General features: G+C 38.1%; 1 protein-coding gene and 1 long non-coding RNA gene across 6 annotated transcripts in view; one reads left to right on the top strand and one right to left on the bottom strand.

Moving 5' to 3' along the window:
- Nucleotides 1-1,318: 1,318 nt before the first annotated feature.
- Nucleotides 1,319-21,620, bottom strand: part of LOC307185373 — a 42,358-nt gene continuing 22,056 nt past the window's right edge. For both annotated transcript variants that reach the window (XR_013828027.1, XR_013828028.1), the window contains exons 4-5: nt 13,601-13,698; nt 1,319-2,104 (exon numbers count right to left, since the gene is read on the bottom strand). This is a non-coding gene — a long non-coding RNA (uncharacterized lncRNA). The remainder of the gene's footprint in view (nt 2,105-13,600; nt 13,699-21,620) is intronic.
- On the top strand, nt 3,119-21,307 carry APELA (apelin receptor early endogenous ligand). Of its 4 annotated transcripts, none has more exons than XM_079919564.1 (3): nt 3,119-3,822; nt 5,011-5,100; nt 20,107-21,307. In XM_079919564.1, the coding sequence occupies exons 1-2, from the start codon at nt 3,747-3,749 to the stop codon at nt 5,097-5,099; spliced, it is 165 nt and encodes a 54-aa protein (XP_079775690.1). In that variant the 5' UTR covers nt 3,119-3,746; the 3' UTR covers nt 5,100; nt 20,107-21,307. The 4 variants fall into 4 exon arrangements, with proteins under 4 accessions (XP_079775690.1, XP_079775687.1, XP_079775689.1 ...); XM_079919561.1 differs by lacking the exon at nt 20,107-21,307 and adding an exon at nt 17,291-19,458; XM_079919563.1 differs by lacking the exon at nt 20,107-21,307 and adding an exon at nt 14,715-15,125.

Genomic DNA, 21,620 nt, shown 5'->3' with positions numbered 1-21,620 from the left:
TTGAATGATTGGATTAAATGCTGGACAACTAGTAGGACTCCAATTAAGTAAAACTGGGGCAAACAGAGCAGGTCTTTTCGAAGAAAAGAAAGACATGACGTGAGCAAAGATAAGAAAAGAGAAAAATGTGAGCAGAGGGTAGCCTAATTTGGATGGTTTGAAGTGTTTACAGAAAAGGCCTATTTGAAAGTTTACTGATTTTATATGAGACACGCTGGTTTCAGCATCGTGGTGAAAGCGTGTGCCCCATATCAAGGAAAATGGGGGAAGGAGTAGGTCAACCAGGCAGACTCAATTCAGACGTCTGGCTGCATGAGGCTAATAAGAAGGGGCCCAGGAGAGAAGTTTCAGGATGGAGAGAGCACTACTGTAGGGAGAGAGCTAGAGGAACAAAGAGTAAGACCCAAGTCGGGAGGAAGACAGGACAGGCGGGGCAGGGCCTCAGGACCAAAATCACAGGAGTAAAAAGCACTGGGCTGGGTGGACCCAGGCCTCATCTTGGCTTTGCCATTAACTCTTTACTTTGGGGGCGAGTCACTTACTTCTGAGTGTGTTCTCTCATCTGTGAAATGGAGATGAAACTTACATCATACTATCATGTCTAAATAAGACAACTTTTGTTAAATACCTGACATATACAGTATACCACCATAAAAATAAGTATGCTTTCATAGAATTATATAGAGAATATGTTTACTTATAGAAGATATAGCAGTATTGGGTTGGCCAAAAAAGTACGGAACATCATATGGAAAAACCCAAACGAACTTTTTGGCTAACCCAATACACTGATTTTCTAGGGCTGCTGTAACAAAGTGCCACAAACTGCTGGAGTAAAACAACAGAAACGTGTTCTCGCATCATTCCAGGTGCCAGAAGTACAAAATCAAGGTGTTGGCCGAGTTGAGTTTTTCTTGGAGGCAGAATCTTGCCTCTCTCTTAACTTCTGGTGGTTGTTGGCAATCCTTGGTGTTCCCATGCTTGTAGTCGCCTAACCCCAATCTCCGCCTCTGTTGTCACGTGGCATCCTCCTTGTATGTCTCTGTGTGTCTCCTTTTCTCACAAGGACGACAGTCATATTGGATGTAGGGCCCAATCTACCCCGCTATGACCTCATCTTAACTAATTACATCTGCAAAGACCCCATTTCCAAATAAGGTCACATTCTGAGGTTCCAGGTTGGCAGGAATTTCAACCCGGCATAAGAAGTATATTCCTAACTTATTCTTATTTTTTATAATAGCTTCAACAGGCTATTATTATAAGAACTAGGATTGAGCCTTAGAGGGGAGGGGGACAAAATGGTTGAGATCCCAGGTCAGGAAATCTGAGTTCCATCTATTCCTCTTCCCACGTGTGTAGCCTTGGAGGCTACACCCTCCTTAGTGGTTAGTCTTCTCATCTGATAAACAGGGGGCAGACCTTCAGAGTGTTTGGGGAGGACTAAGGGCAGTAATGCGTGTGATGCACTTAGCATGGTACTGGCCCAGAGGGATGGTGTTCAGCTCACTCTAAGGAGGCCAACCTGTGCTGCAGACGGCAGGGGGTGGGGGGACAGGGGGAGGGCAAGGTTTCTGCTCACGTGAACGTGCCTCACCATTCATCCAGACACAGGCTGAAAGCGCTGCGTGGACAGCCACTCTCATCTTTACAGTCTAGTGCTCTGCCACTAAGATTTCCCCAGGCCAGCTTGTTCAATGCTAACTCGAGTGATTTACCACCACTCTTGATCCATGACCCGTAGAAATGCCAGCTCACTGGTCACTGTCCAATGTCTAGCATTTCAGTTCGTCCATCAGCTTTATACACTATATTACTGGACTCCGAAAACCAACTGCTTAATCATCATCGTCAACTTCTTCTTAAGTTATATTTGGAAAGAACAATTTAAAATATATGTAAATAAATAATGCCTTAACTTTCATAAATTTGTAATACATTTATGTATTTCTAATACATTACCTTGCTTTCTCTTTCAGGTGGAAAACCAGGTAGTTTACTTACATGAGTTAAATACAACACTTCACTGTATCCTGATTGGTGGGAACACCTTCCTCAGTACTTGCTTATGTTAGGTGTATTCTAGGAGTTCATTGTTGGTCAGCTGGTAATGAAATATACAAATTTGAATCAGTTACGCAGTTTGTGGTAGTCACTATCTTATCCATAAAGAAGGCTGACCATAGTAATACCTTTGAATAGACATAGACCTAAGACTTGGACTGAAGTTATATTGTCAAAATCTGTATTGGTCTCCTGTTGGTTTGCTCGATTTAACACTCGGTTTTGTCAGCTTGCAGTTGGTTTTCCGGGGTGCTGTACTGAGAAGTTTACAGGGGGAGTAAAATCTGAACATTACCTTTGCTATTCGTGAGGCACTCTTATATCATGAGTCCATACTCTTGTATTCAACTGATGTTACGGAATGATGTATAAATGCAGCAGGGCTGCATAGTGCCCTTTAACTCCCAGATGGGCAAATATTCTCAGGATTTTAAGAAAATGATTTTAAGAATTGCTGTATGCTCTTGCCTGTTATAAAGTTCATGGATAAGCAGGCAGGCAGGGATTCTTACTGACTGATGTCTAAGATAAGCAAATTATGCATTAATTTCAAACCTTAGGAAGCCCAAGGTTGTGTACCAACTACCTGAATCTAGAAAAGTAAAATGCAACAAACTTCCTGCCAATTCACAAGTTGCAGATGCTTTAGATTTGGGATTTGGGATCTACCTGAATTTGACTGTGTCTACACTATCATTTCCATTTACTTTATAGTTAAGTACAGTCATTTTCATTTGTAACAGCTACATATGACAGGCAAGGAAACACTTAAAACCACAAGCGATCTTGGAGCATGTGTGTAAAAGATGACATGAGACTGCTTTTGTCTTCTGAGCTCATTCCTAATTTCTGTGTCCGAAATATATCAGCCACCATATATAAATCTTTTAACAGAACCCAGATTTCATGAATTTGTGGCTTGCCTGAACTTACTTTTTTAAAATCCTGGATGTACTGCAGATGAAAATGATCTCTATTACTTTAGAAATTGCACTTTACAAAATAAAAAAGATGAACATTTTTCAGATTAATTTCAGAACATTCTAAATCCCAGGAATGTTTATTGATGTAAACCCACATAGATTAAGCAATTTAGAGATTTGGGGCAAACAGGCACCACTTTGCAGTAGGTTTGGAAAAGAGAAAGCATTTCAGCACATGTTCCGCCGCAAAGCATTTGGCAGTCTAAGTTAGAGCTTCAGATTTCCTTCTGAAAGGGACAAGAGACTTCCTGTCATTCCTCTGGGTTTCTGCATGTGACACCGATGTGCACAATGCAAAGTGTAAACAGATGTAAATGGTGAGGGAGGGAGCCCGGCCAGTGTGTGGTTCTACACACTCTCCAAACCCTGCTCTGGGCGCAGTCCGCCTCTCCTCGGAGTCGGCGGCGGACATTTCCACCCAAGTCACAGGACGCTTGACTGGTTTATTTCACCAATATTTACTTATGGAAATCAAGGGGCGTGGCCGGGGCGGGAGGAGGGGTCTGGGGCCGAGGGGCTCCGACCGCAAAACCGTAACCTTATCTGCAGGGATCATTAACCTTTCTGGAAAACGCAGCTGGCTGTGCTCTGAGGTTTGTCCTCAGAATGTGAGGAGCGCCACACAGATACCGCAGAGACTGTTCAAAGACTGTTGGGTTTACCTTGCGCGCTTTTGCTCCACCGTAGTGTGGCAGAAAAATGAGATTGCAACAATTCTTTTTTCTGTTTCTTGTTTTTATGATGAGTCTTCTACTTACCCCCGGACAGAGACCAGGTAGGACTTGGATGGATTTGTACCGAGTGACTTGTTTTCGTGCCTGTTTGTGTGAACGGGCCTCTGAGCATGACTGTGTCTCTGTCGAAAATCGCGTAGGTGTGCTTGGGGGTGAGTGTGTAGGATTTCAGAAGTATGTTATCTATCCCGTTAGGTCTGTTATTTGGATATTTAAAAAGTAGCTGGATTTTAGAATGATGATAAATATTTGACCACTATTTTTCTAAATTCGAAGAAAATTGATCCCAAAGCTATCATAGATATGGTGTCCTTATAAGTAAAAAGAGAGCTGTTATTTCTAGATATATAGTTAGATGTGTCACTTTAAAATGTGCCATTTTAGTATTATTGTGCTTACAGAGCCAAAAAAAGTCAAAAATATGTGTGGTCAAGATAAATAATATTAATTTACTTGACACATTTTTCAAGGATTGTATCAGTCATGTTGTTCTTAACTAACAGGGATTTAGTAAACAAAGTTATTTTAAAGTGCTTTTACTTCAGAACCAAATATCTAAGATTTCAAAGCGCTGCCAAGTAAAAAAGAAAAAAAAAATTAGAAAGTTTTCTAAGGAAAAAGCCAACCTAAATTTAAATAGAAAGGTGACACCATTTATATCTAAACATGTTAGATTATTCCCTTGATAATATACTTCTCCATTTACAACAGAAAATGGTGCATAACTGGTTAAACATTCAGTCTCTGCCTTTTAGTTAGAAGTTTGATCACTGAGACTATTTCAAATGACGTTTCCTGGTCTGACCTCTTTACATAAATAAGAAAAAAGTTTCAAGTTAGCGATTCAGAAAGCAGCTGATCCCTTCTTACTGTTTATAGCAATTGCTATTCAAATTGTTTCTCCTCTCAAAATACAGAGCAACTTGGACAACAGTCTTGTAAAATATTTGTGATTAATTCACTACGTAAACTAAGAAGTCTAGAAACATTTAGAAAGAAGTCATGTAGGAGAAGAATTTTACTATTAAATCCCACCATCAACAATGAACTGTTAGGAATATCCATCCTGAATTTGCATCCCATTAATTTTTTATATCACAATCACATCTGAACAGAGAACAAATAATCACAGTATAATCTGGATCGAAAGTATTCCCTCAGTCTTCAGATTAAACAACTAATTTTCTGTAAATGCCCCTGATATTTTCCTCTTTTTTTTTTTTTTCCAGCTAATTTGGCAATGAGAAGAAAATTGCACAGGTACAACTGCCTTCAGAGGAGATGTATGCCTCTGCATTCACGAGTGCCCTTCCCCTGAGGTATTTCTGATGGAAAGAGTTTTACTACATTTAGGCAATGTTCCAGATTACATATACCTGAGAATGCTTAAATGGCTTTAGAGTGATGTCAGTTTAAGGAATGCATACTAATGGTTTGCATACTAACAGTGAAATGAAATGGTGTTTGGGAATGGCTTTAATCATTTAATGGGATGGAGGAGGACAAGGTAGGAAAATCTTGATAATTGTTGAACCTGAGTGATAGTTACATGGGGATTAATACCATTGTGTGTGTTTGAAATTTTTCATAATTAAAAAAATCAGGCACGAGGAGAATGTAATTAATTATAAAGGTATCTTGAAACACATGTTTTGAAAATCTCTGACTAGCTCCCTATGCTGTCCAGAATAAGCACGTTTCCCATTCACACCACTCTACGCTTGAAAGCATTCGCACACGTTTGCCCAACACCACCAAGTGGATGATGTATTAGCCTCAACACTTAGTAATTTATTCTTCCTGAAAATATTTCTTTTCATATATAAAATCAACTTAATATTAATGACATGGCAGCTTTCCAGCTTCACTAATAGAATTGGTCATGATGGTTGCATCTTTAAGGATAAATTCTGAATGGAATTTTGTTCCTGATTTTACACTACCGCCATCACCAGTAATACTGCTTGAATCAGTTAACATCAAACACCGCCCAAGTTTGTTACTTCACACTAAAAAATAAGAAGCTTGACATTCCATTGTAATTATTTTAAGGTCTTTAATTCACATGAAATATAGCTTCCTTTAAAAAAAAGTCATAGAAATATCCCTCAGCTGGTTAACATAACACAGGCAGTTGCTCAATTAGCCTATTCATTTGGCCTGTGGACTGGAGCATTTATGGCACTATGCATCCAGGGAAAAGAATGATTGCTCTGCCTGGTGTTTAATACACGCTTTTCAAACCAGTGAAGACCCTGTAGTGGGATATTAAATAAACGAAGAGCAGCTCAGTAACAAGCATTTACCAAGAGGACTGAGACAAAAACCCAAGTTCTCTACGCCTGCATCTGTAACAAATTACTCTTTGCTATCAAAATATGAAAAAGAAATTTGGTGGAGAAATCCAGAAAGATACAAGAGGAAGTTCTTGAGAAGCCAATTAATGGGGACTAAAACATGCTTTAGAAGTGTCTTATATGTTAAAAAATCCTTTGGTGTATGTCGATAATGAATTTCAGTCTCTCGTATAAATAACGGTAAAATCTGTGCTTAGGAGGAGTGGAGAAGTTCATGATTTTTCCAGCACTCCTCCACAGATAACAAAGAGGCATTTCACAGTAGCAAGGGAATTCCTGCATATGCAGGAAAGGATGCCTCACAAATGCAGACAAAAGCCCTTAGTCAGCCACAGGTTATATTGGCTTTCTCCACCAAACACCTGCCATAAAAACTAGGGCTGTAAGCAAACAAGATAGAGTAGTGAAATTTGAATTGTGAAAGTTAAGGAAAATTTTGACCTATAAAGCAAATTTGTAAACCAAAGGGAAACGTAAGTCGAAGCCATATAAACTATTTAATAATAGCAATCCTTTACAAAAGTTGGGTAATCCTTTTAAAGAACTGCTCAGGTTACAGCATCCATTTTCTCAGTGTTTAGACTAGTCCTACATTCCAGCTACAGTTCTTTGAAGAATGTGTAAAAGTCACATTTTGGAATCCAGCATTAGTATAAGAGCCACTGAAAGAAAAACGTTAATTTCCCCACAGGGAACTATATTTAATATCCAGTGATCAACCATCTAGAAAAGAACATGAAAAAAAATATATGTATAACGGAATCACTTTGCTGTACAGCAGAAATTAAAACATTATAAATCAACTATACTTCAATAAAATTTTCTTAAAAATTAAAAAAAAAAGATAATTTCCCAAGAGCTTGGTCAACCAGTGCTCTAAGTGCTATATTCAAGTTTGATAGCATGATTCTCACTGCCCTAAATACTTGCATCTTTTTTATATGTCTTGCAACAAAGGTACTTTGACTACTAGATAAAGGCACTATAGACATAAGTAGTGGAACTCTGAGGCTGAATCTCTCTTCATTTGTCCCCCTCTGTTTTCTACGTGCTTTAGATAAAATCACATGTCTTGACTTCATTCAGTTAGGGTCAAGGAAGACTGTAAAGGGATAGGTAAGGTAAACATTTGACTTTGAAGTTTTACAGATTAACCTTTTAGAGTGGTTTAGACTTTCAGCTCACTTGATGGGAAAGCCCGATTACATTTACTCCGTCAATTTTTCCTTCTCACAGAGTCCCCCTCAAAGATCCTCAGTGAGATTTCCTAACTGTTGAGATAATTAAATAGAAAATCTTGCCATATAAAGTTTATTTTCTAATACTTTTTTTTCTCACAAATATTTTGGCATTACCTTCAGCCCTAAGTGAATTAGAGTGAAGGAAAGCAAAAGAAGGGTGTCAGGAAATCTGAGCTTATAGGTTGATGTGGAAATGAGGTAGGGTCTTTGAGGTGGGGACTCTGATGAGGTCCCCTTCCAACAGTATCATCTCACTACAGCCCTGATTTTATCGATAAATATGTGCTCTAGGTAACGACACACTCCGTTAACACATACTCTTTCTAGCTTTTTAATAATAGTTATAATACATGTTCATGGTATAACATTTTTTTCTAACAGTCTGGAAGAATACTGTAAAGTCAAAAGTAAAAGTCTTCCACCCTCCTCTGTTGCCCATTTTCCTTTCCCAGAGGTAATGGCTATGAAATATTTTTGGTGAAGTTACCTTTTAAAATTGAGACCCCTGATTACCATTCAAATGTAAATACTTCTACTTCTCTATTTTCTGCCTTTTTAAAAAGAATTGTTTTGTAGAAGTATAGTTGATTTACAATATTGTGTTAGTTTTAGGTGTATAGCCAAGTGATTCAGTTATATATTTTTTCAGATTTTTTCCCACTGTAGGTTATTACAAGCTATTGAATGTAGCTCCTTGAGCTATACAGTAGGTCCTTGTTGCTTACCTATGTTATGTATATCGTAGTTGTATCTGGTAATCCCCATAGCCCTCACTTGTCCACTTGGTAACCGTAAGTTTGTCTTCTATGCCTGTGAGTCTGTTTAGTATATAGATTCAGTTGTATTATTTCATTCCACTCCGACGTTGGGTCTCTGTGTGCTTTCTCCACACCCAGACAACAAGCCTCCATACTGTCTGCCTTACTCCTACGCCCTTTAAGTCATGATTCCCCCCACCCCTGACCAAATCTCTGCTCTGCCTCCAAACTCTATGCAACTGTCCTGTTGTCCTGGCCCTTCTCACTCTATTCTGCCTCTTTGTCTTATCCGAAAGCCAACTCTGCCTTCAGTGCAGAATCTCCACTTTAGGGGAGCACTTCACCTCCAACTTTAATGGCGCTCTCTGCAAAGAACTCTTCTTACTTTTAAGCACCTCTGATTCCCATTCAGTTCTATTTCAAGACTTTAATGACCTCCAGTTTCCTTAAACTTTTTAACCTCCTTATCCAACTCACAGCAAGAGATGATTCCTCTTCCCATCGAAAATGGAGGTAATCAAGCTTCAAAACCAGACCTTGCCCTCAAACTACAAACATCTACATCTGCAGCGTCTTCTGTTTTCCCCTCCTAGTCTTTCATTAGGAGATTCCTTTCTTGGTTATGGTTCATCTCTCCACACCTCAGGAACCTTGATCCAACAATTACTGCCTTTCTTCCCTAGCATGTTCAATATGTCAAAACTGATCTATTTCATCTTTAAAAAAAAAAAAAAGAAAAAGAAAGAAGGTGCACCCTTGGCCCCATAGTGCTCTCTAGTGACCAGCTCAGGTTCTTCTCTGCACAGCCCAATTTCTTGAAAAGTGGCTACTTCCTTTCCTCCCATGTATTTTCAATGCACTGTTCCCACTGCATTCTGGGAAAGGTCCCTAGTGACTTCCTTCTTCTCAAATTCAGTGAACACATCAGCTGTCTCCGTGGGTCAAGTTGTAGAATGAATTTTCCTTGGTTTCAAAGATACCCTGCTCCCTTCTGACCATCTCTGGAATAAATCACTATTCCTTTCAGGACCTGTACAGGGTGTCCAACTGCCTACCTGGAATCACCTCAGCTGCCCTGCAGATACTTGAAGCCCATGGCCACAGTGCACATGCAGATCTCCACCATGGCTTCTGCACAGCTATTCCTGTAACTCAGCTCTCTGTTCCAATACCATGCGTGTCATCAGGAAGGACTTCCCTGATGATCCTTTATGTAAAAAAGCAGTACCAAAATAAAGTCCTAAAGCAATTCTTCAACCTGCCCAAGATACTTCCAATTTTCCTTTTCCTGGATTGTTTTTCTCCATAATACGTAATGCCATGTGACATAACATGTATTTACTCTGTTGTTTGTTTAGCATCTTCCTCTCTTCATTAGAATGTAAGTTTCATGAGAACAGGAACTTTGCTTTGGTCATCAGCTCTTCAGAAATATTTGATGAGAGACTGAATGAATAGCTAAAAGTAAATTCTTTAATTCCTTCCACTCAAATATGTCCCCTGTGTTCTCAAAGTTACTGTGTATTAGGCACTGTGCTGTGAAACGTAACGTGGTACTGTCCCAACCTAAACTTCTGAGCAGAGTGCCCTAGTGTCCAGTTCTGTTCGGTTCCTCAGCCTGTCATTTCTACCTGACAACCTGCTTCCTCCTTTTCATCTCTTTACTACTATTTCAGAGCCTGTTATATCTCTCCAACATGACTGCCACACCTTAACTGATCACTCCAGCCTCCAGGTCTCTTCTGGAAAATCCATTTTTTGTTTTATCATCTGATCTTTTTAAACTGTAAATCCAATTATGTCACACCTTGATTAAAATCCTTAACTGTCTCTGTAGCCTTCAGGACAGTGAGAACTCCCATAATTTAACAAAGGACACATTACAAAGGGTACCTCTGCGGCATCACCTCTTCTCCCCTGCCCTTTCTCAGAGTGGATAAGAGTTAAAACAGGACTGCCTAGGTTCTAGCTCTGGCCACACAGCTCACCCACTGGTGATCTCTGGTAAGTCACTTATCTCTTCTAAGCCTCCTTTCACTTCCAGACCTGGAAAATGGAGCTGGTAATGTAATGGTATGTACCTTATCGTAACTGTACCTAGCACGTAGTAAGTGCTAAACAGGTAGTAGCTAGAATTATTAACATGGCTTTAAAGTCAGTCCATTCTTCACCTCTTGCCCTTCCTCAAGCTACACTTCTGCCTACTTACTCTTTTCCTCACTATCAAGTCGTCCTTCAAGACACCTTCCCTGGTTTTGATACCCCTACAGATTTTATTAGATGCCCACTTTTTGCTCTCAGCCCCGTTTGCATATACTTCTGTCAAAATACCGGACTCACTGCCCTGTAATAATGTGTTAACTGACTGGACTCCTCCCTACCCCCCTCCACACACTAGAAATTCTCTGAAGGCAGAGTGTGGGTGTTCTGACTTTGTTAAATTAACATTTGTTAAGTGGAGCACAGAGTACAGAATAGTGAGCCTTACTGCAACACCTGACCACAGATATGTTGAAATAGAGAAGTTTATTACAGTCCTGGAGGAAGCACCGGGCATGCCTCAAGGGGCCATATGGGGAGGCCAAGGCAGAGTGCAGACAGAGAGAGGGGACCTGGGGGACACATGTGCCTTTAGTAGGGTCTGTGGTGGAGTCCTTTGGATTCCTGGGCAAGGGCCTGATAAGTCAATTCAGACCAAAAGAGCATGGTTTTGGTAAGCCCCAGGGGGTCTTACCTAAGGGACACATAAGGTAACCAGGCCCTGGGAGACAGGGAGACTGTTGATCACAAGGGCTGCTGGGGCTTCACGTCAGGAACTTCTGTTTGCTTGTGACCTTGCACTGCTCTCCAGGGCATGTGCTTCGTTTGCGGGAGGCGCTGGTGTCAGTGTAAAGCCCCACACAAAATGCATGCCTGGCAGCAACACCATAGGGTAGCTTAGCTAGACTCTCATCATTGGGTTGCATTTATTTATCTTCCTATCTTCAGCCGAAAAAAGTGCCTGGGATACAGCAGACACTCCAACAATTTTGCTCAAAGAAATGAAATGAAACTTTTATCAATATTTATTGTCTTAGCATTTAAGAGGTACTACCGTCAGGCCCCAACACGCATTTTCAGCTTTATTTCCTGATATTAGCTGCCAGACTGAACTCTTCCTCGCTCATCTCACCAAGTGCAAACCCTGCCTCTCCCCCAGGGTTCTCTTCCAACTCCGTTTCCTATATGAGGCCCACCCTCATCCAAAGAGCTTAAAATAATGTTCCACTCTCAACAGTCACTGCATTTTTATCAGTAGGTTTTTAAAGTCATTTATCATATATTCTACTTTATTTCATCAAATTTTACCAGTACTGGAATGTGAGCTCCTTGAAGATAAGACTTGGCCCCTAAAGTTTAGCCTATAAACCTTTATAGTGTGTGAATAGCAGAGAGCAGCTTGAAATATAGGGGATTCTTGCATGGACTATAGTTATCTGTAGGACGTCTTGCTCAAGACTAAATAAAATATAGAAAATTACTGTTTTCTCAGTTAATCATAGTCTAGTGTCTGAAGACCATGTCAGAGAAAATCCCTAATGTTCCTAATTTACCAATGAAATAAAACTTTTTAATAAAGACCCTGATGCCTTTATGATAATATATACAATATAACATACTGAATATTTAAATATACAGCTAGGTTTTACATATATATATGTATACATATATATATGTATACATATATATAATATACATATATATATTATAATACATGTACATTCCCCTATGCAAAATATGTATATGATGGACTAAAGCCAAATTTCAGAGTATTCTTCACTTTGGAAACTGATTTCTCATTACAAAGTGTGTAATAATTCTTTTTGCAGATACTTAGTTAAGGTAGCTGTTGTCTAACATGTTTAGGAATCTAAAATTTCTTTGTAGCATAAATTTTTTGTTTGTTCTCAATTATGTATTCAATTAGTGACCTAGTGATATAGGTAAACTTAATTATTGCATAGCAGTAATGTATTTGAAAAATATATTATTCTTAGACAATAACAAGAGAATATTTTTTAAGTGACTTGAGAAAAACAAAATCACTTATCATTAACTCCTTCAATACATTCCACTTTTGGATGTATTTTTTTTTAATAGTGATGTGTGATATTGAATGCCACAATTCTCTCCACATTACCAACAATATCAAAATGTGAGATGAATTCTAAACTTTCCTGATCTTAACAAAATTATTAGCAATTTTCACCAGAAACATTAAGAATCTTGTCAGTGTATCTACAATTCCTCAGAATATTGCTAATTTATAATTAAAATCCTTGAGAGCTTACCTGTTACCACTCAGAATATTTATAAACAAAATAATAATGCAAACCACATGTCTTCTGCTTTGCTTTGTTAAAATTCTATTAGAGAAGAGAAATAGGCAGAATAGACAGGCTTTCCCAAGGCCTCCTTCACTGGTCTTGGCCCTGCACACCTGTGGTCATGCCTAGAACTTGGGTCAGCCACTGCCACTATTCTAACCCCATCAGGCCTTCCAGAGCATTGACCCTTGACTGGTCCCTTTCTCCTGCTAAGACTGTATAATTCAATAGTTCCATAATTGCTGCCAGTATTACACGTTTTCCTGCTGCTCTGTTTTCATCTCATTGTTCTGGAAGCATCCTGAAGTCTTCAAACAGGTATGTTATTGCCGCTGGAGAGTACATAAGAAGTCAGACGGGAAATGCTTCAAATTCTTCATCGGATCCCAAACTGTACAGCAAACCTACATATCTGTGGTCAACTTGCTGCCTTGCGCTCCACAATAACTGCTTCTAACTTCTTCTATTCACCTCAAATTTTAGGCCCTAATCTTCAGGCAGATGGCCTTGCCTCATATCACAGAGAAAAGAGAAGTCATCACATGGTATATCCCTCAGCCTCCAAGTACAAAACAAGACTCCCATCTAATCCCCCTCCTACTCTGCCCGCCCTGACCCTCCTCTTCCTCTGGGTTTCATGGAAGGTCTGACCGTTGCTCCATCTATGTATGGATCCCTTCTCTTCCCACTTTCTCAGGAATCTCAAACTGCCGCTTTCACACTGTCTTCATGCTCTCTGCCCTCTGGATCGTCGTGTCAACATGAAGGTGAGGTTTAAACGCTGGTAAGGCCACGTAGTAAAACAACACACGCACACACTCCTTAGTCCAGGCTCTCGAATGAGTCTTCTGTACTCCTCGTCTCCAATTCATTATTTTCCATGCACATTTTAACCTACTCTAATCTTATGCCTTCTTTAAAATAACGTCAATCATCTTCATTTGCTTAGTTTTCCCTCTGATTTCTCAGCAGAATTTAGCAACTGACTACACTCAATCTGCAAAACTCCCTTCCCTTAAATTCCAGGATACCACACTTATACTTTTCTGCTAAATTCTCAGCTGACTCTCTGGCTCCTAGGCAGGTGTCATCTTACCTGGAAAGACTTGCACGGCGGAGTTTCTCTACTCTCTCCTGCTCCGTTTTGGCCATTCCTTTGGCCTCCGTTACCTCTTCACGCGGAGTGGTAATACTCTGCAGGAAAAAAGGAAGATCATCTCAGTGAGAACAAGCAAAGCCTATTTATTCAGAGCCCGCTATGGCAAGGGAGTAAGCCACCATGGCTATTTGGCTATTAAGAATAATTCTGGGAGGGACGGTGGGAGGAAGAAAGGAAGGAAGGAAGGAGGGAAGGAGGGAAGGAAGGAAAAAAGAAAGAAAGAAAGAAGATAAAGTAAAATAAAATAGAGTAAAATATAATAAAGTTATTAAATTAAAAATAATTATTAAGAAAAAAAATTAAAAAACAAAAACGGACGTATAGGGCCTTAGGACAAATGGTGGAAGCAAAGCTATACAGACAAAATCTCACACAGAAGCATACACATACACACTCACAAAAAGAGGAAAAGGGGAAAAAATAATAAATCTTGCTCTAAAGTCCACCTCCTCAATTTGGGATGATTCGTTGTCTAAAGGAGGGAAGAATAATTCTGTTCTGAACGTTGATGTACGAGTTTTTGTTTGAACATCTTTTCAGTTCTCTTGGGTGTATACCCAAGAGTGAAACTGCTGCATTATGTGGTTACTCTGTGTTTGACTTATTGAGGAACTGCCAAACTATTTTCTACAGTGGTTACAGCAATTTACATTCCTAACAACAATATATGTGTTGCAATTTCTCTACATTCTCACCAGTACCTGTTATTATAGCCATGCTAGTGCATGTGAAGTGGTATCTCGTGATTTTGATTTACATTTCCCTAATGACTATCTTTTCATGTATCCACTGGCCATTTGTCTGTCTTCTGTGGAGAAACAGCTATCCAAATCCTTTGCCCATGTTTTTCAATTGACTTACTTGTCTTTTTATCGTCAAGTTGTAAAAATTCTTTATATATTTTGAATACATGGGCCTCATCAGATACATGATTTGCAAATTAGTTTCTTCCATCCTATTGATTATCCTTTCACTTTCTTGGTGTTGTCCTTTGAGAACAAAAGTTTTTAGTTTTTAGTTTTGTTTTGTTTTATTTTGTTTCTTTTTGCAGTACGTGGGCCTCTCACCGTTGTGGCCTCTCCCGTTGCGGAGCACAGCCTCCGGACGCACAGGCTCAGCGGCCATGGCTCACGGGCCCAGCCGCTCCGCAGCATGTGGGATCTTCCCAGACGGGGGCACCAACCCGTGTCCCCTGCATCAGCAGGCGGACTCTCAACCACTGCGCCACCAGGGAAGCCTAAGTTTTTAGTTTTGTTAAAGTCCAGTTTGTCTATTTTTTCTTTGGTTGCTTGTACTTTATATGTTAAAACACCATTGACTAATCCAAGGTCACGTATATTTACATTTATATTTTCTTCTAAAAGTTTTATAGCTTTGTATCTTACATTTATGTCTATGATCCGTTTTGAGTTAAATTTTGTGTATGGTGTGAGGAAGGAGTCCAACTTCTTTTGCATATGGATATCCCATTGTTCTAGCACAATTTGTTGAAATTACTGTTCTTTCCCCCATTGAATTACCTTGGCACTACTGTCAAAAATCTGTTGACCACTAATGTAAGGGTTTATTTCTGGACTCTCAGTTCTATTTCACTGATGTAATGTCAATCCTTGAACTAATCCTATAATAGTTCTATTGATGATTGCATTATTATAGCAAGTTTTTAAATCAGGATGTGTGAGTTCTCCAATTTTGTAGTTCAAGATTGTTTTGGTTATTCTGGTTCCTTGAATTTCCATATGAATTTTAATATCAGCTTGTCAGTTTCTGCAGAGTGGCAGCTGTGACTTGGATAGCATTATCTTTAATCTGTAGATCAATGTGGGAAGTATTGCTATCTTCACAATTATGTTTTTCAATACATGAACATGGACCCTTGAGCAACATGGGTTTGCATTGTGTAGGTCCACTTATGTGGATTTTTTTCACTAAGTAAGTGCCACAGTCCTACACAATCCATGGTTGATTGAATCTGTGGATGCAGAACCACAGATACAGGGGGACAACTGTAAGGTTATACGCAGATTTTCAACTGTGTGAAGGGTCAGTGCCCCTAATCGCCACGTTGTTCAAGGGTCAACTGTAATCAGATCTAACTTAGTTTATCTCAACATTTTACGATTTTTTAGAATACAATTTTTATACCTCTTTTGTTTAGCTTACTCCTGATATTTTATTCTTTTGGTGCTATTGTAAGTGGAATTTTCTTAATTTATATTTTTGAATTATTCATTGCTAATATATAGAACTGTAATTGATTTTTGCTTATCGACCTTATATCCTATAACCTTAATGAAATTATTAATTCTCATAGATTTTAGTAGGTCCCTTAGGATTTGCTATGTATGAGCTCATGTCATCTGCAAATAGATGTAGTTTTACTTCTTCATTTCTAATCTGGATGCCTTTTCTTTTCCTTGTCTAATTGCCCTAACTAGCCTGGTGCAATGTTGAATAGAAGTGGTGAGAACAGACATCCTTGTCTTATTCCTGATCTTAGATGGAAAGCATTCAGTCTTTCACCATTAAGTATGATGTTATGTAAAATGTGAGGTCAAAAATGTTGCGGGAGTGGGCAGTAAAAGTGCAGATTTGTTAGAATGTGTTGGAACTTAAGGGATCCCTTAAGTTAAAGTTTACACTTTAAACTTACACAATGTTGTTATATGTCAATTATATCTCTATTAAAGCTTTTAAAAAATTTATACTGCCTAGAGAAACCCTGGCACCAGTAATTCTCTTCCTGTAAAATATCCATGATCCTCTTAAGTGAAAATTAGTTATATTTTTCCCTACCATATATTTAAAATGTATTGCTAACTACTAATTATTAAATGGTCTTGTAGTATTAAGAATCCTCAGAACAATTTTAAAAAATTGAAGTATAGTTAATGGACAATATTACATAAGTTACAGGTGTGCAGTATAGTGATTCACAATTTTGAAAGTTTATACTCCATTTATAGTTATAAAATATTGGTTATATTCCCTGTGTTGTACAATATATCATTGTAGTTTATTTTATACATAATAATTTGTAGTTCTTAATCCCCTACCCCAATCTTGCCCCTCCCGTTTCCCTGTCCCTAAAGGTAATCACTAGTTTGTACTCTATATTTGTGAGTCTGTTTCTTTTCTGTTATATTCACTAGTTTGTTGTATTTTTTAGATTCCACATATAAGTGATATCATACAGTATTTGTCTTTCTCTGGGACCATTCTGTTTGTTAAATAAAATACCCCAAAGTAAGATTTTGGTTCTGCTATCTTTCTTTAACCTGCTCCAAATAACCTTCTTAGCTGGTATAAATATCAGAAATCAATGTCCATAATATTAAAAAAAAATAGTTGAGAGTACCAATGTGGGTCACTGAGCAAGTCAAGATTATTAGATGAAAAATAATTTAATGTAAAACCTCCTTAATAGCATAAATTCAGACTTTTAAACAAATACAGTGCTGTATTTATATTGAAAGGTAAGAAAATATGAAGTTGCTTTCAGCACTGAAAAACCGTGGTAACTTTTCATAATTCATCGGCTATAAAAAGAAATTAAGCATGAGTAAATTGGTCTGCTGGATAGCATTTCTTACTATGTGTTTCTTTCTCCTTTGCTTCCAAATCTAGATCTTCTCTATCTAACTTCTCCAGATCTACCAGAAGAGGAGTGAAGGAAAAGATACCCACCCATGTAATAGTGTGATTGCTTAGAAGTTTCTGTATGAAAAGGAATTGTTTGAAAGCAATGGGATGGTTTATTAGTTTCACACGATTCTCTTCTTTCTGGTTTCTCTTTAGAGAAAGAATAAATTCAAAAGCAATTCCAGTCTGAAGTATAATTATTTGCTTGCATAACAAAATTCTCTTATCTTTTTCTGCACATTATTATTCTTACCTGGTTTAAGAAGAAAAACTCTTTAATGTCTTAGAACTCTCTAACAGTAAAAAGTGTAGGAGTTTAAAATTGTCCTTTCATATTCTTATAATTTTCCGAAGGTATTAAAATTACTTTTTATATGTTTGAGTGATTGTAAAAAAAAATCCTAAATCTGAAATCAGTTGCATTGGCTATTTGGCTTTGCAGAATAGGGAGAAAATTATTCGTTCATTGATTATTTATATAGAGAGACTAAGAAAGAAACTATTAACTGCTACCAATGTTATATAATAGGCTTTAATGTTTATGAACGTACTTTTTACTTTGAATAATATCCATTTATAGTTGTAAAATAAAGTCTGAAATACTAATTGTAGTTCAGTTTATATTACAGCTGAAATGTTTATTTCTGAACCTATTTTTCAACATGTCATCATAAGAAGCCAATGTCTGATTTCTTCTGAAGTTCTGTTTTATGCCCTTCATTCATCTGTATAGACAGCTTCTTAGAAAGGCCAACTTAAAATTGAAATTTAAAATACACTGGGCTTCCCTGGTGGCGCAGTGCTTGAGAGTCCGCCTGCCGATGCAGGGGACACGGGTTCGTGCCCCGGTCCGGGAAGATCCCACATGCCGCGGAGCGGCTGGGGCCCGTGAGCCATGGCCGCTGAGCCTGCGCGTCCGGAGCCTGTGCTCCGCAACGGGAGAGGCCACACACTGAGAGGTCTGCGTACGGCAAAAAAAAAAAAAAAAAAAAAAAAAAAAAAATACACTTATGCCAATAAAGTCTCAAGCAGAGTGATGTCTCCGATATCTGAGTGCTCATCATTCTGCTAGGCTTTATTTGGGTGTGGTGGTGAGACATGTAAATAAAAACTCAGAGGGAATTTAAGGACATGATTACCAAAGAAGGACATTATCCTCAGTCTGAATTGTACTGATAATTAGCTGTTCTCAAGTTGTTAAATATGCTCCTAATTTGTATTTATTCAAAGACTGTTAGCTCACTGCCATAAAGTTTTAATTACTTTACTGTAAGTTAACGCTATATATGAAATTTACATATTCATATCTTGACTAGAAATTTTACTTTGTAAACATTCTAGAGTGGGAGAAGCCATAAACCTTTAATCCCGATTTTGCCAAAATAAAAAAATTGAGATTTATATATAAAGAATTTGAAATATAAATTCTGATACATGAAAGTTTGTCTCCCTTTCATAGCTAACTTGTTAACAGTGTTTTGGGGGGATGGAAGGTGCTTATAAAAGTACTGTAATTAAATTTACACACAAACAAAAGATGTTTTATGAAATGTGTTATTTCATTATTTAAATTGGATATTTGGGGGGAACTCTAAATGGTTTTCTAGACGAATTATAATTCCTTTGCACAAGTGCATTTAAGTAGAAACATAGCTATTAACAATTACATTTGTTGAAAACACATATGTACTTATTTATATAATTTGTACAGAAAAAGAAAAGATTCATACAGCTCAGATACATCTCATGGAATACAAGCCTACACTTTTGCAAGATCAGACTCTCACATTCACAGAAAAAGTTAAAAACCAGCCGTAATTAAATGGTTATAGATTTCTGCTCATACAACTTCAGTAATTGTTCAATAAAACACTCAGTGATTTGAGTGTCTAGTTGTCCTTACTTGTGTAAGTTCAGAGTATTGAGCACAGCATGGTAGAAATGTTCCTGTACTTGTCTCTTTTTCCATTGTTCCTTTTCATTGGGGCATTTAAGACTGATCATACCTGCCAGTGCAGATCTTTTACCTAATTCAAGATTATCAGAGGAAAGGCAAAGATTCTCTCAAAATTTATTTAAAAACTCAATAACCAGTGGCATGTACGTTGAAAGTGGCACGCCAGCATAAGTCCATGGCAGTGGAGCCATGTTTTATTCACTGGCAAGGTGAAGGGTGAGACCAGAGGAGTGTCAAATATGTGTACTTTCAACTTTACCTTCTCTGTGATTTGGTGTTTGTTTTATTATTTTTCTATTAAAAGTTCTTTGCAATTTCTAACATTTTCAGAACACAAAGGAAAAGAAATTTTATATAGTTTAATCAAGATAGCTAAGGGTATCAGAAGTAACGGTGCCACCTCAATTTGGAGTCATGGGTGAGTCAGTGAAGTGAGCAGATACAGAGTAGTGGACCAAAGAAGAGATGTAAATGTTGATCCCTTCTTTCTTGGCTCAGTCCCTTCCAAGCTCCATGAAATCAGTGAGGGCTTTGGTCCCTTCATCATTTTCACTCTCCTGGTGCCAGTACTAGAATAAGTGGGCACAAAATTTAAGGGTGTGCCCAAAACCTCAGTAGTCAAGACAAGTAACACCATTTTTAACATCATTTTTGAAAAGAAAAAGGACAATGAACAAAATATCAAGCTTCTAGATAAGTACAGGATGAGTTGAGCCATGTCAGAGCCTAAGGAAAAAGATAAAAATTGGTAATTCTAGTCCTATCAGTAACTATAGCCTTGTTTTAACACATTAGAGCCTGAATTCCAACCCTCTGTTTCTTCCCTTTGTTCTCACTTCAACAGATGACTTCACTCCCTAAACTCCAGATCTATATTTCATCTTCCATTCTTGGCTTCCACCTGGCCAGAGTGATCAAGGAAAGAACACCGGATTCTAGCCCCAGCTTCATTTTATATCTAAGCTCTCATCCTACTATAAAATCATATAATTGGATTCCAATGAGTCTTGGTAAGAGACAGTGTGGTTGATAATTTGAGGCTCTGGCCCCTGTCAGCTGCTCTGCAGAAAAGTCCTATCAACCTCCTCTGGAAATTTGTCATCTGATTGTACACGAAGAATCCACAAGAACTACCTACACCATCTCCTGACTGTACACTTTCAGGATTATCATGTTACTCTATTTTTGCAAGTTCTTATGATACCTTATATCAACTGTTCTGTGGCAGTTGCTATGGAAGTGGCCATATAATATTCATCAAAGTCTTTAACTTGGTGTTAAGAGCAAAGAATATTTTGGTATATAGCCATTTCTGTTTTTCTATTTTTAATGTAATGTTTCCTGTGATGATGTGTTAGTAGGTCAGTTTGCCCACTATTTTCTTCCTTCCAAAGGAAGGAAGCTTTTGTATTTCATAACTGATATAGTTATGCTTAACTAAATATGACTTGTATAAACTGAGCCACAAGTGTCATGAAAAGTTCAAATACTATAAGTAAACCAAAACAAAAATATTTCTAATTTTTCAGCATTTGGAAAAATCTTTTAATAATATTAGCTTTGAAAAATAAAAAAAAGTTCTAAACTTGCAATCTGTTTCTAAAAATTGTGTTTTCTGTTAAACACTCTTTTCCTGTGATAAGACTTTAGATGACTGTTATTCATATTGTAATTTTTGGCGTTCTGTTTTTAGAGTGTTTGAGCCCTCTTTCTTTTTTTTTAATTATCTAGGTTTAATTTAAAGTGCACTTGTTAGTAAGGATGGGACAGAAGAAGGGAGAAAAGAAGGGGTTCCGCCTCTGCAAAGTGATTTCCCCAAAACCTTATGGGATTAAGTATCATTTTGCCCGTTTTTAGATGAGGAAACAGGAACTAAGAAAATGAGAGTAACATTAGCTACATACAGCTAGTAAATTAATAGTAGTACTTGGAATACAAAGCCAAGCGCCTTCCAAAATATGCTCTTAAGCACTAGGATATAAGAGAAGTTTTAAACTATTTATTAAAGCTACAAATTATATAACGTGAAATTAAAAATAGTTTCCTGACCTGCAACTGAAAAATGAAGAAAAATTTCTGGTTCATGGGTTTACGCCTTTGAAATCAAGCAGGACCCTGTGGGCTCTCCCTGGGTACAAATCCTTTCTGTGTCCCCCGTTCCTTGTTTGTAGGAAAAAAGGCTTCAGCATCCTAGACTTTCCCTGAGTACCAAAGGGCAGATTCAAATAGTTGCTAATCAGGGAAGTGAGAGAATGCTAAAACAAAGGAGGAGCAGTCAAGAAACAGTAGTGCAGGGACTTCCCTGGTGGTGCAGTGGTTAAGAATCCACCTGCCAATGCAGGAGACATGGGTTCGAGC

The sequence above is a fragment of the Stenella coeruleoalba genome (assembly GCF_951394435.1).
Source record: "Stenella coeruleoalba genome assembly, chromosome: 4".
Taxonomy (NCBI): Eukaryota; Metazoa; Chordata; class Mammalia; order Artiodactyla; family Delphinidae; genus Stenella; species Stenella coeruleoalba.
This window is presented reverse-complemented; position numbering and strand designations above follow the sequence as displayed.